The 17,055-nt window shown below is 39.8% G+C and overlaps 1 protein-coding gene across 1 annotated transcript in view; it reads left to right on the top strand.

The window, feature by feature from the left end:
• The window catches only part of LOC137258133 (junctophilin-1-like), a 105,492-nt gene extending 101,875 nt beyond the window's left edge, over nt 1–3,617 (top strand). Inside the window, exons 5-6 of the mRNA XM_067795698.1 lie at nt 758–1,719; nt 2,108–3,617. Of these exons, the coding sequence (XP_067651799.1) occupies nt 758–1,719; nt 2,108–2,194 (1,049 nt within the window). The 3' untranslated portion in view covers nt 2,195–3,617. The remainder of the gene's footprint in view (nt 1–757; nt 1,720–2,107) is intronic.
• The last annotated feature ends 13,438 nt before the right edge of the window (nt 3,618–17,055 follow it).

Raw genomic sequence — 17,055 nt, 5'->3', positions numbered from 1 at the left:
TCTTGGAAGGAAAACTAGCCGTTTCTATGGCAACTCTTTGTAGTTTCTCTGCAGTAGATTTGGTGTAATTGAAGTCTTTAGTCTGTACGCAGATGTGCCTACCTCAGCTTGTAGAAGGTTTCGCGGTGTTGTTTATTGGCATGGGGCTATGAGCAACGCAATATGGTGGTGTTGTTTAATATGAAGATGGCCCATTCTGTAATTACTTAGTGATCTTGAAACAGTTGACTTCTTAATGAAGGACGGGAAGACAAAAAGACCTCTTCGACATAGTCTACACAAGCTGAGAGCTTTTCTGTCGTTTCGTGAAAGGACTGACAATACTAGCCTGAAGTGTGACACTAGCCTTGGGCGACCATCTTTGTCACAGGACACCTGTATAAAGAGGGTTAATTTTAAAGGAATAACAGATACAGACAGGACATATGAAGGTCAAGAGTTAAATCCTTGTGTGTGAGATGTTGGATATTTATTTTTCTGACATTCTGTCCAAAACATTGGTTTGTGTATTCAAGATCTACGATGATAAATCTCATAACATGATCTGTTTTTGTTTGTAAATCTGTGGTTTTATTTGTGTCTATTTACTCTAAGTTGATTTTTTTATTTATGTGATCATTTTGCTTGACAAACACACTTTTTGTTTGGTTAGTCCAGTTAATTAAATCTAATTTCAGCTTAAATGAATTTTCTTCATGAAAGTCTGGAATGAAAATGTGTTAATGAAACATTTCTGATTCTTGCTCCTACTTGACAGGTACAGATATAATAAAGAAGCAACTAGAAGAAAACAACCATGAATACGACTACAGTCACGTCAAACCTTTACAAAACCATGCTCCCTTTCGCTCCAAGTCCATGCAGGCTCCAAGGCTTGAGATGCAGGACGGTGGTGGTATGTTGCCCGGTGGCTTGCCAGATATGGACTACCAAAAAAGATCAAATAATCCCGCTAGCTATCTCAACGCGGGCTATCCTAACAACCCTGGCAACCAACAGGAAGTGATGCAAGCGCTCAACGTCAACCCTCATAGTCGAAGTCCATCACTGAAAGTTCGCAGGTATAGTTTTCTGGCAGGCTCCAGAAGAGGCAGAGGTTTCAGTGAGATATTTAATTCAACAATATTGAATGATCATTTTGACCAGTACACAGCACCACATGAAGATAGTGGGTTTGGACGCGAGATCTATGTGGCTGGCGATGACCGGCAGCGAAACACATCGCACACTAGTGACACGTCCCCCGACTCTGGGGTGTCAGATACAATGGAGGAGGATAACAAAAACCGTCCATTGCAACGGCGTAGAACTCTCCCGTGCATTGTAAATCAGCCAGACAACAATGCGAAAAAAGCAATTGCAGAGAAGGAAACAGCCCACAGTAGTGAAAATCTGACAGGGAAATCGGCAGAAACATATATTATTGAAAATGGAATCAGGAAGCGTGTGCGTGCAGAAGTTCACAAAAACCCTGTGGATGACAAGGGGGAGAAACTACTACTGAAGCAGTATAAGATCGAAAGCCAAAAGAAACTGTCTGAATCGGGCAAACACGGAAGTCTTCCGGACCTCAAACATGTAGTGAATACAGCCAAGCCAATCACACGTGTAGAGGCATACCGACTTGCTACAGCCCGCCGGGAAGAGCTGAGACGACTACAAGACCTTGCTGAGCGGCGACGACAGGGTGACGTGGCAGTTATACTGGGAGATGTTAAGGTATTTGTTCACCATGGGTGTCCTTGTACCACTCATATGAGCAAAGTAATTCTTGAATCATCACAGTGAGGGAATTGACAGTGTTCAAGCATCGAGATATTTTCTTTAAGTTTCATCTTGATCACATTGTAGTACAAACAAGTTTAAAATTCTTAGCTGCATGTGTTTCAGTTTCAAATATGGTTTTCAAAAGAAGTGAAAGAAAACCCAGTTCTTTCAAATTTCTGTAGTTTATCTGCCATCACTTGTATATCAAAGAATATACTGTTCCTTAACTTCTTGTCAGTGGTAGGATCTATTAATAATATAATAATATAAATATCCAAATTCGAGTTAAGTTGATACTTGACCAACACTGATCTGTAACCTTGACCTGTCTTTTTTTCAGGACTGGTGTCAGCAGAGACAGCTGCTAGTGTTGGTGATTGCGCTCAACCTCAGTCTGGCCACCATGTTCTTCAACTTGCTCTCCTGAACCCACGTGCACATGCGGCCAATGCCCGCAGGTTAACGTTTGCTCTTCGCCATCGCACGTTTTGTGTGGTTCCCCCAAAGCCCTGCACCCAGCATAGGGCGGGACCCAGCCAGAGCCATCTGGACTGAGGATGCTTTTGACCCGAGTCGGCAAACTCAACTGTTGAGTGGGCCTTTGGACTGAGATTGTGCTGCAAGTTCAATTGCAGAGGAAAGAGAATACCTACTATTCCCCAAAGAAAACATTAGGAGTTGTTTCTGGCTTTTGTAATTCTGCAATTAGACATATTGCAAATCGGTCATGTTCATGATTGAACACGTTCGGTGGAAGAAAGGAGGTGTTTGTTTTTAAATCATTAAAATGGCACTCAGATTATGCACTGTATTTTTCTACAGTGACATGTCCGCAGTGAATATTGCGGTTGTCTTTGTTGAGTGCCTAATTAACATTGTTCATGATCCCAATTATTTGAGTGACCTTGACATTTAACCCTGACCTTGCCGATGCCACTGAGTGACCTTCACCTCAGAAACCCCTCAGATCATGTGATGAATGATGAGTACTACATCCCATTTCCATCTGTCTCATAATTGGACAGTCCAAGGGAGATAATTGATGAAAGTCGACACAGATTGACCAGTAAGATGTTGTTGAAGGATGTCATGCGATGAAATCTCAAAAAAACACTGTAACAACACCCAGATTCCTTACTTCTGTGATAATACAATGAGCTCTGGGCCAATTGTATGATATTTATCCCATGTAAATCTATCAAGAGTGTACAAAGTCCTTGTGATCAAAGGGAGGCAACTCAGTGTTTTTAGATCTTCTAGTGACTGAGTTGAGTTTGAATCTAGGTCAGTGGGAGATAGCCAGCCTTCTCACTCGAATCATCAACTGTGAATACCATTATTTAAAACCTAATTTAATTCTCAATCGTGCAATTAGATGAAAATAATAATTTGGAACTTAATTTATTTTTTAAGTTCATTTCTATTCCAGTGTGTGGTTTGATCTTTTTTCATAGTTATTCCAAGAAAGTAGGTCATTTTGACCTATTTTGACCTATTTTTCTGTGGTGCAACCACTACTATGAAAACTGAGATTGTGGGTGACTGGGACTATTTCTCTTCTGGGTGCAATGGTTGCCTCCATGGAAGCATCTCCGGTGGCAGTGGCAGCGTCTACTGCACCAGCTGCTCCTGGTTGATATCGGAAAAGCAATAGCGACTGTTTGAAAGCGTGTTCTCAGGCAGCTCTTGGGCATGTTTCCGGGAGTGCGGACGATTGTACCTTGTATTATAATATATCATACCTCAAGTCCCCACTCCACTGCTCCTGAGCGTGACTCCTTTGCTTGGTACTGCCAAGCACCCTTGTGAGGGACTGTTGAAACTGTCAATAAATTATAGTGCAAAACTGATTTATAGCGAGTGATAGTTATATCTCATTTTGACAGCAGTAACACTGCACAACAGTTGCAATAAGTCTGTAGGGAAACGGTATCAACTCAAAGCCTGTTGCTATGAATATGCCTGTTGGATGAGCAAGATACAGGCAGAGGTGTAACTGTGAAAAACAGGTTCTATGTGTTTCTGTGAAAATGATTCATATGTACTGAAGAATGATGTTTGGAACGGTGTCTGGCAGGTAATAATGCGATGCAGTTTTGTGTTATCAGAAGTATGTTTTGAGGAAACAGGTGCTGACCATCTAAAACAAATAAAACTGTGGGTAATCACTTCTACATTATCCCAGCATTGCTTTCAGCTGAATGAAAAGTAAATGATAAATAACTCGCAAGTCATTTGAAATCTCACCTGCTGACAAATCTCACTTTCTCCAGTTTTCAAATCTCCTGTTTGTATTGTTTGTTGCATTGTAAATATTTTCTATTGATTTCTTGAGTTTGGAAAACACAAAAATGACATGTATGAGTGATTTGTTGGATAGTTGACCATTTTGTTGCAACACTACTCCTAGTGTCATGAGAGTGAGATAGATTCATTGAAGTATTTGTATTGTTTTGTGTATAATAAATAACCAGCTCCTAGTATTGAAACATGATAGATATTGTTTAGTTACTAAACCCATGAAATATAGTCAAATACCATCCAGGATGCATTCCGCAAACATACCCAGACATTTAATCATCACCAATTTGCTGAATAACTGTTATTTGTGCCTAAATATCATAATGTTAATTAATGTATTTTAGTGTGAGTGTTAACTGTTCCTCATGTTTTATCAAACTACAAAATCAGCCAGCACTCAAATCCTACCTTCAGAACCTATAGGAAAGGGAGGTAACTCTCAATTTCCTATAAAGGGGAGATAACTGATGCTGTTTGTTCAGTGTTACTGCTATCCACCATTCATCTTCTAAAGTTTCATATTTTCTAATGTTATTTACCTTCGTAGATCCTGAACAAATTACAATGATTCCTGTCAAAATACGACCAAGAGCCTGGAGATTGCTAAAGGCTAAGATGGCTGTTGCTGGGATCACATGATGATTGAAGAGTAGATGTGTCAACCCTCACCATTGTGCCCAGTTAATATATTTTCTATTAGACACCTCTTTTAAAAAATATTGCTAGTGACTTTTAAACCATGATTTAAGTTGTTGCACAGATCCTCTTCTAGTGTCCCTTGTATTGTAGACAGCCAAGTGGTCTCAACCGGCCAAATAAAGGGAGTTTCTGCCCCTAGTCCAGGAACAGCATTATTTACACTAGGTAGGAAGCCCAGATGTTGACCAGCAATACAAGCAGTAGTATGGTCTATTTGTTCAACCTGGTTTGAGTCAAATTTGAGTTTCCACTTTGCTAGTTTTGTTTCTCCGTCATATTTCTTTCTTGCTTGTGTTGCTGTCTCAAAAACACCTCTGTATTTCATTTTGAAACAATAACTTTGCCTTGAATTTCAGTTTTCATAATAAAAATCCATTTTGTAGACAAGTGTACATGTTTTCGTGATTTTGATTTTCATTACTGTGGCATTGGTTTTTATCTCTGTTCATGTGTTACTGTCTGATTAGTTGTATTTGGTTGTCTTTCAAAATGACACCTGGTGCTGAGGTACCAAGGTACAGCATGCTGCACTGGCCCTCTGAGCACCAGGTGTTGCGTGCTTCAGGGTTTATATCTTGGAACAATCTCCATGACAACACATCCAGAGTATAATATCTCCATCCATACTGAACAAAGAATATTTGGTGATGATGTGTTTATGAAATTGTGTATGCAGTTGTCATTACGGAAATATTCCCTTAAAGTTAGGGGCCCAAACTAATTTTTTCAGTATTTTGGGATATATATCCAAAACCTATATGCTGCAATATTTGGGGTTATTCCAAGCCTGTTTCAAACAGAACAACACTGAAATCTGTGCCAAGCTACAGACTGGAGTGATCATGGTGGCGGCATGGTTCCATCATGAAGATATGGGACAGAACATTGCCAGAGTATTAATAGTTGTAGAATGGAGATATGACAGTGAATGAGTACATGTCCAGCTCCCTTGCACCAAGTAATGCACCTAAAGACCCTGCCATTGCATATGTCGGTAGGCACAGATGTTGGGTCACTTCTTCATGCAGTCAAGTATTTCTGTGAGAGGAGAAACGGACTACTTTTTCAGGACATGCAAAAGACCATCGTTCAATATTTGTTTCTGGAAAGGACAGGAAACCTGAGAACAAGCTATTAATTTTCCTGTTATTTTGAAACAAATTTTTACAAATGTTCCCATGTTCCACCCAAATCTGCTCAAGTCCCCATACAAACATTGTTAGTTTAAGGGATCTTATCATAGAAAGAGAAACCTGAAGGGCCGGGTTTTCTGTATTGCGTACTGTATGGTTCAAACCCAGGTAATTCCAGCTGCATCTTAGGTTTACCTGGACCATACAATGTGTTTTGAGTTTTGCTGAGGTATCAAACATGCATCAGTACAATTTCCTTTGTGTTATTACTGTGATGATAGCACTGTTAAAGTGACCGTACTCTGTCCTCCTTCACCTGCTTCTTACTACAGAAATAATACAACCAAGAAAATCTTAGATGAAACATTAGGATCCAGGTGGACTGGAATTTGGTCTATGCAGTTGTCTGCATTATTTCAGCCATCGGTATTGATTACATGCTGGCACAAGGACCTGTATTCTTCCTCCAGATGTCCAGTGAGCTCTGTTAAGGTTTAATAACTTGTAAAATACCAAAGATGAGGACTTGAAGGGATCTTGGTGCATTAGGGGTTCGTTCTCTATTTTACCACAGTCGATCCAATTCCTTGAGGGTTACTGTACCTTAAACCAACAACTCAAGGAACCCTCTGAGAAACAGCAGCCTTTTGAAACTGATATGTTAATTCTAATAGCATCTGTACAGAACAACTACATCAGGCCTGGCTGGAACACTTCCCAGCCATTGATCAACTGTAAGGGGAGATAACTATTGTCTATATAAACATGGACAGATTGATCAGAGCCAGGAGCTGCTTGACAATCATCAGCTGATTGTGCAAACAAATAATACAATTTTTCTTTTTGTTGGAGCTGAAACTTCCGCACGGATTGCACAGATTCAACACAATATTATCTACCTGTGAATTCCTCTCTCTGAGACACCATACCTTGCAGCACTACATGAGATACATTAAGGATGAGGCTGTCTTGGAAGGCATATATCTACAAGACATACAACAGGTCTACCAAGAAATACCTTGCACCTTTCATGTAGACAACCTGGGAAGGGATGCAAGTTCTGGGGTATACAAAAAAGTTTGGCAGGTTGAATCAAATAATACTAGTAAACAAGATACATAGCATTCTATTGTGTGAAAAAAACTGTGAATTATGTTTATTAATTTAACACTAAAATCCACATCAGAAATCTAACTATGTGCAGTGATACGTTATAAGTTAAATGCTTTATTTTGACCTCATATGAAGTTTCCAAAGCAGAACTGAAAGTCCCTTTTGAAAATAGTTCCCAGACATTAGTGGTTCTACGCCTTGTGTATCAAATTCCTTATGTTGGGTAAACATACTTTTGGGGTTGAGTCTCATCCTTTCGAAATGAGACAAACTTCCAGCACACAAAGCCAGTGACATAATCTACTCAACCACCAAGGCCTCCACTAAATCAACATTAGGTTATGTAAATTTAGATCACAATTATGGCTGAAGGTAGCATAAATTATTGGAACATAGCAGACGGTAAACAATAAAATAATTTGTATATCTGTAGCATGGAATGGGTGGCAAACACGTGGCATAAATGGTAACCAACATCAGTGAAACACAATGGAAACTTCAATCATCAACTATCATGTTAGTCCAGAACCTAGACTGCCAGCGTTTGTGTAGGAGATTGGAAAATGACCAGGAGTGTGTAATCTGATCATATCTTGACAATACCGAAACAATAATGGCTATGAAAAGCTTTTGACATTAACAATAGATGACTGCCACTGAAAGCATAAGAGTATAATAAGAAAGGGTGTAAATTAGTATGCTTTAATGCCATTTTTAACGGTATTACTGCAATCTTACCACGGGGACACCAGGAATGGGCCTCACAGGTTGTACCCATGTGGGGAATTGTGGGTTTTCACTGTGACGAGCTAGATGTAATAACTGGACGGCAGAGAAACATTTGAGGACTACAATACTGGCAGTAACAAATACAATTTTTCACACTAAGTTCAAGTTGAATATTAGATACTGACTGCTGCTTCATTGACCTCACCTGACACATGTACAGTCAATGCCACTCAAACATCCATATGTTGAATTCATTTTTGCAGCAACCATACTTCAAATAATAAGATGGATTTTTAATCACTTTAATGCCATATTAAGAATTTAAAACCACTATAAAATCAATATGATTAAGATATACTTGTGACAGAGTACTTAACATATCATGGTTAGATGATCAATACTCGCCCCAGGAGGTCATTGAGTGGCTGAAGATTGTTATATTCAGTTGTTATGGTTATCCATGAGTATCTATTACAGATCAGGTCAAGGCCATCGATCCATCCAATCATATTCAATAAAAGTGCATCCAATAAACAACATGCACTTTTAGCTTGGTCAATACACTTTGCAAGTTAGTGAAGAGAAGACAAACTGAAAATGATTGCAAGCAAGTGGCACACAAGAGAAAGAGTGACACATAAACAGAAAACATCGGTGATGACAACTGTACTTCACCTGAATATATACCTGTCATCATCAGCGTGTGACGTCAGCAAGGTGTGATATCAACAAATGATACATTTGATGATGTAAAGAAATATAAGCCAGAGAAAACACAGATAAACTTTGGCAGCCTGTTGATTTTCAATGTGATACTTAGACAGATAACCAATAGCAAATGTCATTGTATCTCAAGAGCATTGATCAATGTTCATCCTGTTGATCCCTGGATTGCCTGGTCTTGACTTGATTATTTACAGGCCATATAGCTGGAATATTGCTGAGACTGGCATAAAACTAAACTCTCTGTCTCACTCTTAAACAGGAAAAAGATGTAGCAAGTGTAATTAACTTTGGAACAAAACTAGCCCAGAAACTGAAATTAGAGCTTCTTTAAAAACTGGGGTTCACAAAAAATGAGAACATTCAAGAATATTCAGTGAGACTGTGGTGTCTATGAGAATGATATCTGCAATGCAAAGTATTCATTTTGAGAGAATGTAACATTCCAAACATTCCAAACTTGATCAAGTTGCCTCAAATTTGTAACTGTACATGGTGATCATCTTACCCACAAGGAGAGGCCATTCTAGGTTTGGACAAGATCTTTTCAACTGTTGGCTACCTGATGGCAATGTTGTTTCCTATGTTGTTGTTTACAATGCACCCAAGAAAATATATGAGCTGTTATGTATATTTTGGGGTTTAGTAGGAAGTGATAAAGATTCAATGCATATTAATCAGGGTGGACATAATCTGGCAAATATGCTTATAATCAGACACAGACCAGGAGAAGACTTGCACAACAGGAGAAAGAAAGCGAGATGATGACTATCAGCTCAGCCATGTTCAAAACACCTCTGACATTGCCAGCAGTGTAATCTAGCGAGAGATCTCCTAGTGATCTCCACAGGATCTTGTCTGCTGTTGTGAAAACTCTGGAAATCAACAACCACTGACTGTGATCACATTTCTGCACTACCCGAGTCTACTCACATCATTAGGTGGCAACAAAAAGAAAACTGCAGATAAACCTCAAATCTCAGCTGCTGAAAATTACTAATCCACAAAAGGCAGTGAAGATTTCGCTGACGCAGCAGGAATAGGTAGATGCTCCCAGCATGAGAGATCCAGTGACACATAACATACTTGTATAGTTGTACAAGCTATACCTTTAACATACTGGCCTCCTACAGGAAACTTCAAGGATATTTGGGACTTTTCAGCTAATTCACCAATTAATGACTAGCAGTATGTTGTCTACAAGTAAATTTGGAGATAAATAAATCATTTAATATGTTATGATAATTCAATACCTATAACTTGATTTAAAGAAGTGGAATGAAGGTCAGTGAAAGTTATGAGTGACATGACATTTGAGTAATCTAATACAGTTAGAATATATAGAATCATGTGAAATCAAAGCATTTCTCTGTGTAGGCAATTTCTGTAACCGATTTCAACAATATATAGCTTAAACAGTTAAATAGTTGACAACAATATGCAAAAGAACAGTTACGAAATTTAAAGTTCCAAATCATGTGATGGAAGGTGAGTCAAACATGACAGTCATCCACATGTGTTTCACACAAGACTGTCATCCACATGTGTTTCACACAAGACAGTGAGTCACCAACATGGGTTTCACACTAGACAGTGAGCTACCAACATGTGTTTCTCACAAGACAGTGAGTCACCCACATGGGTTTCACACAAGACTATCATCCACATGGGTTTCACACAAGACAATGAGTCACCAACATGGGTTTCACACAGGACAGTTACCAACATGAGTTTCAGACATGACAGTCATCCACATGGGTTTCCTACAGTGAGTCACCAATATGGGTTACTACAACACAGTAACCAACATGGGTTTCACACAAGACAATGAGTCACCAACATGGGTTTCACACAGGACAGTTACCAACATGAGTTTCAGACATGACAGTCATCCACATGGGTTTCCTACAGTGAGTCACCAATATGGGTTACTATAACACAGTAAGCAACATGGGTTTCACACAAGACAATGAGTCACCAACATGGGTTTCACACAGGACATTTACCAACATGAGTTTCAGACATGACAGTCATCCACATGGGTTTCCTACAGTGAGTCACCAATATAGGTTACTATAACACAGTGAGTAACCAACATGGGTTTCACACAAGACAGTGAGTAACCAACATGGGTTTCACACAAGACAGTGAGTAACCAACATGGGTTTCACACAAGACAGTGAGTCAACAACATGGGTTTCACATAGGACAGTTACCAACATGGGTTTCACACAAGACAGTGAGTCAACAACATGGGTTTCACATAAGACAGTTACCAACATGGGTTTCACACAAGACAGTGAGTCAACAACATGGGTTTCACATAGGACAGTTACCAACATGGGTTTCACACAAGACAGTGAGTCACCAACATGGGTTTCACTTAGGACAGTTACCAACATGAGTTTCACACAAGACAGGGAGTCAACAACATGGGTTTCACATAGGACAGTTACCAACATGGGTTTCACACAAGACAGTGAGTCAACAACATGGGTTTCACACAAAACAATGAGTCACCAACATGGGTTTCACGTAGGACAGTTACCAAAATGAATTTCACACACGACACTCACCCACATGGGTTTCACACAAGACAATGAGTCACCATCAGGGGTTTCATGTAGGACAGTTACCAAAATGAGTTTCACACACGACACTCACCCACATGGGTTTCACACAAGACAATGAGTCACCATCATGGGTTTCATGTAGGACAGTTACCAAAATGGGTTTCACACAAGACAGTGAGTCAACAACATGGGTTTCACATAGGACAGTTACCAACATGGGTTTCACACAAGACAGTGAGTCAACAACATGGGTTTCACATAGGACAGTTACCAACATGGGTTTCACACAAGACAGTGAGTCACCAACATGGGTTTCACACAAAACAATGAGTCACCAACATGGGTTTCACACAGGACAGTTACCAAAATGAGTTTCACACACGACACTCACCCACATGGGTTTCACACAAAACAATGAGTCACCATCATGGGTTTCACGTAGGACAGTTTCCAAAATGAGTTTCACACACAACACTCACGCACATGGGTTTCCTACAGTGAGTCACCAGTATGGGTTACTATAACACAGTAACCAACATGGGTTTCACACAAGACAATGAGTAACCAACATGGGTTTCACACAGGACATTTACCAACATGGGTTTCACACAAGACAATGAGTCACCAACATGGGTTTCACACAGGACATTTACCAACATGAGTTTCAGACATGACAGTCATCCACATGGGTTTCCTACAGTGAGTCACCAATATGGGTTTCACACAAGACAGTGAGTAACCAAAATGGGTTTCACACAAGACAGTGAGTCACCAACATGGGTTTCACACAAGACAGTGAGTCACCAACATGGGTTTCACACAAGACAGTGAGTCACCAACATGGGTTTCACACAAGACAGTGAGTCACCAACATGGGTTTCACACAAGACAGTGAGTCACCAACATGGGTTTCACACACCAACATGGGTTTCATACATGACAGTGAGTCACCAACATTATTCCACTCAGTATCAGTCACCAACACAAGTTTCACACATGATAAGTCCTGGTTTTCTCTGTTGGAGTAATGGCATTAACCCACTCAGTTCCCTGCAGCATGGCGTATGTGGATACACCTTCAGCTGCTCCAAAGTTTGTCTACCCAGTATCAGAGAATTGTTCACAGTCACTACTTCAACACACATGACCGTGAACCCATAGAAATCAGATCACAAACTTATTTCACAAAAATAGCCTTTCTCAACCTCAAAGTGCCGTACTCAGTGAGAGTTAGTAGGTGTACAGATTCAGTATTTTGTATGTGTTTCTAGCCATTAACTAAGCCATATCATACTGAAAGAATTACCTACACAATCTCTCCCAGGACTATGCTTGTGATTGGCAGTTTGGTGCACATGGACCCAGTACAGTTAAGTCATGACGATGCTGCAGTATCAGGCTGGTGCTGCCAAGTATGATGTCACTGATGAAATTCCACAGGTATGACTGGCAGGTACCAACCATCCACACCTTCCCCAGGGGTGCACTCCTACTACATACTACTACAGCACAACACATGTTTGTAGGGGTTTAATTGAAATGGCTTATGGTGGGAATTTCTGCTCATCACTGACAGTTCCACGTTCCTGTGAGTGGATCAGATCATTTTAGAGAGTAATTATTTTCATGTGTTGGGATCTTTGCCACCATGTGTTGAACAATGTTCTGTACTTCCATGCTTACTGCAACAAATGTCTTAAACACACAACGTCACAGCACACGTCTCTAAAAATATATAATGCATTTCTCTCAAAACTTCTCTCAGCCCTTTGGGAAGCTCCCATATAATTTACTGAATATTTTTATCATACTTACATTACAAAATTAGATTAAAAACTTCGAATGACTAAATGAAACATTGCATTAAATCAACACTTGCGGCCTTGACTGGTCAAACATTATTTCACTCAAATCCCATCGAGTTAGGTCCCTTAGAACGCTCTTTACAAATATAATATGCACAACCAGTTTGGCAAACACCGACAACGCCGCATGAGACAGTCTTACATGTACTGAGGAATTGTTTACATTTGATATATATCATGTGTTCCATGTTTGGAAGCTGTTCGCCTAAACGTTTCAATTATTGATATCTGGCACGTCGTAGGGGATAATAAGTCTTTGATAACATCAACAGGAAGCGAAAGTGATGGCATATACCCCCAGTAAGTACTATATAGGCCAAAATGTTGTCGAAAAAGCATTAGTCTAGGAAGAGGCAGCTGAAAACTCTGATGTCGTAGCCTCCCCAGTACTGATTTTGTTTGACACTATTTTCAGTTAGTGTGATGCCTTGGGGCCATGTAAAGGGCTGTAACACTCTCAGATTGTGGTATCGTTTTTTTTCACAGGCCATTTTATGTGCTTGGGAACTGTGAGCATTTTCATGACAATTGTTTTGCTGCCCGACAACATCTCAAAGTTAATCATGGACAGTTTTACTACTATCAATCTGATCACTTTCATTTTGACTTTTGTGTATTGCTAAAGGATGTAGAATTTTTCGACATATTTTTGCTTTTGAAAATAATCAAACTGGCCGCCATTTTGGCCGCCATCTTGAATTGTGGTGTTTTGCCTTCTCGGCAATTAAAGTTGTGGCTTGGGCACTAATCAAGTAAATGTGTATGTTCATGTCGCGGTAATAAAACGTTTTACAGGTTATTCTTTGAGACAGGGAATTTGAGCGATTCTCCGACTTTTCATGGAAATGTGTGGTGGTGATTTATTTATGGAAAGTTTACATTATTCTTGTAACTAGAATCAGTCGTTTTTGTTTCCTGTTTACTTCTAGAGTGGCAGCATGTTATATGGAATTGTTTCATATTACCCAGAATTCAAAATGGCTGCCAAGATAGCCACCATTGTAGTTTTACTACTTATACATTCCAGAGAACTTAGTTTGCACTGATATGGAAACAAACAAGTCATTTGATGTCAAATGTTTCATACAGTGTCGAAAAAGAACAAAAATTCAATGGTATGGTTTATGAAAGTGTCATTTGCCTAAAATAGTTGAGGAAACATCAACATCATCCAAAGTGTTAGAAAAAGTATGCTTCAAGGCCGATACTGCGTCTAAGGTCTGGCTGTATAGGGTCGGGGCAGCAGGGGTACAGCTGCCCCTTCAAATCTTTTTACAGGTTACTTTTTATGCATACACGTATTGATATAACACTCTTTTAATGTTGATAGTGCTCTCTCACTAATCTACGGGGAGCAGAATCTCTCGACATCAGAACACCAGAAAAGGGATAAGCTGACCATCACAAATGCTCCATGGTCAACTAGTGAAGGAATATGATTGGCTGCAGATACTGTTTCCAAACATACACTTGGTAGTTTACTTGCTCAATGTGATATTCTAGACTGTTGGATGTTGGTGGGAGCTTTTCATTTGATGTCTTGTCTCATCTACAGACGTCACTGGATTGTTTGGTACATACATTGAACTAAAGGTCTGTGCAATGTGATCTGGCAATGTTGATAGGCTTTGTATTGTACAAAAGGTTTTGTAGATATTATACTACGCCCGTGTACTGATGTATTTTTGTTTTAATGTTGGACATCCACATCCACATCCACATCCACATCCACATCCACATCCTGCTGCAGAAGAATCCTTGATCCACTTCTGTCCATGGCATGTCTTCTTGGTAGTCGTCCTGCCTCTGGGGTCCATTTCCGCCCCCCAGGACGATGGCATCCACGCTCCTGATAATAAAGGTAAACGTATCTTACATCATTGGTACTGTGTATATTAATGCAAAATATGTGACTCCAAGAGAAAAATGCTCAAACATGAAACTCAAGGTGTGACTTGGCAGTTGACGTCACTGTAATTTCCCACGTAATTTTATCTTGCAATTGAAAATTTACGTCTTAGAATTTTGTTCAACTTAGGTTTAAACCTAAGTTGAATCGTTTAAACCTAAGTTGAACAAAATTCTAAGACGTAAATTTTCAATTGCAAGATAAAATTACGTGGATTCGAAATATTAATTTCACTATGTCTGGTGTATTTTTTGTTCAAAGTGAGTAAACATCTCAACATCGGACACGACCATACATGTACATGAGACAGCACCATCACATTCACCAATACATGGCGCACCACCACTGGCATTACATGGATAAACCACAACATCCACCAATGCATGGGGCACCACATGCGCCACAACATATAGACACCACAGCCACCGACACAACATGGGACGCAACACAGCCACCTCTAATTACGACACAACTACAGCAACCACTACACCACTGGAACACCAAAACCACATCTAACACTGTATGCATGTCATCATCAAGATATGGTGCTATGGTGGACACTGAATTGTTTTAGCCCATCATGTTCAGTGGTGGGTTTGTTCATCCTTTCCTTGTGCAAACTAGTTGTAAAGATGTGTTGTAATGCGACATGCATCCTAGAAAGACAAAGTAGGATCATACCCTTTGAATGAATTAAATCCCTCGCTATGGATGAACTTGACGTTAAAGGAATATGCATTTGAAACCACAATATTGACACCTAGGTGATTTACAAAGTACATATGATATACTCCCAGTTTTGCGATATTCTAAAAGAACCCTCAGCAATATAACTTTAAACACATGACACGTTTTACTGATAACAGTACTTCTTTTTTTATTCTTTATACCACGTTTCAGAACCACTTTTTTTTTATTCTTCATATGACGTTTCAGAGCTAATTCTTGCCCCCTCAGCTATTTTGTCCAGATGATAAGATGTTATATTTACTAGCCAGTGTTTAGATTACCTCTTGGCTACATTTTCAGTTACATGTACTTTTGCTGAATCAGCTGTCGGGGGTGCAGACATAATATAGTTGGACATCAGCTGCAATACGTTTGTACAGTTTCCACCAGGTCATCTCCACTCGCACAAGGACGAAACTCGACCGCATTATGGTCTTAGTTACTTTGGTATTCCGTGCAAATATTCTCACAACCAAATGAATTGTTCTTAAGAAGTTTGCAGTACATTTCTACTCGGTTCTGAAAGAGCGCAATGGATTCTTATCAGGTTTTACTCGTTCTGCGTTTATGTAGGTCTCACACAGGTCTTTCTGTCAACACTGTGTGCATTACGATATGACACGGTACGGTATACAGACATGCGTTTTTAACATTTGGGATAAACATTTCTGCCTGTTAAACATGAACAAATTTGCATCTGTCAATATGCTGAATGCTTTTTTTTTGCAATTTTTATTGGCAGCAGAACAAGAGTACAATGGGTTGGTAGAGCAAGAAAGGACGAAACGAACAAGAACTTGGATGAAGAACTGGCTTTAACTTGAGAGGCCAACAGCTGTGGAACATTTCATCAACTGACACAGGATCTCCGCCTTGATGATCATGAGTCCTACAATTTCTTGAGAATCACCCCACCCATTTTTGATGAACTTCTTGCATGCATCACCCCTTCATTACATAAGATGTCTTTCTTGGTCCACCCTCATTTTCCTATGGAGGCATGGTGATGTCGATGTTTCCATCTTGCAACTGATAACGAAAATAAGAATGGGCTGGGCTACTTACAGAAACCAAACCAGGACATGTCTGCTATTACCACTGCACACGCTAGAATCAGAGTGAGCATGTAGTGCAAACGGGAAGAGGTGTCTGAATACGAGCTGGTTGAGTTAAGAGTTAGAGCTGGGTAGTGCATGTTACGAACGTGGTAAGTCTAATTCAGAACGGACATAAACTGACTAAAGACGGGTTTGAACTGCTTGAAAAGGCGCATTTCTTCCCAGTCTATTCGTAATACCAACTGTCTGGGAATTGGGCACAGATGAGATAGACATACTGACAGCTGTTTATGATCAAACGAGCTTCGTAATTTATATAATCATTACACGTTCTATCCCGTTCAGTCTCTATTTACAGTTATTGTTAAGACAGGTCAGGACGTCCTAAGAACTAAAAATCTACCTTGGTGTGCCTCGGGCGTACCAGCAGGTAGCATGGCCGCACCAACAGAACTC

Source organism: Haliotis asinina, chromosome 12 (genome assembly GCF_037392515.1).
Source record: "Haliotis asinina isolate JCU_RB_2024 chromosome 12, JCU_Hal_asi_v2, whole genome shotgun sequence".
Classification (NCBI taxonomy): domain Eukaryota; kingdom Metazoa; phylum Mollusca; class Gastropoda; order Lepetellida; family Haliotidae; genus Haliotis; species Haliotis asinina.
Note: the sequence above shows the minus strand (reverse complement) of the source record. Positions and strands in the feature narration are given on the sequence as shown.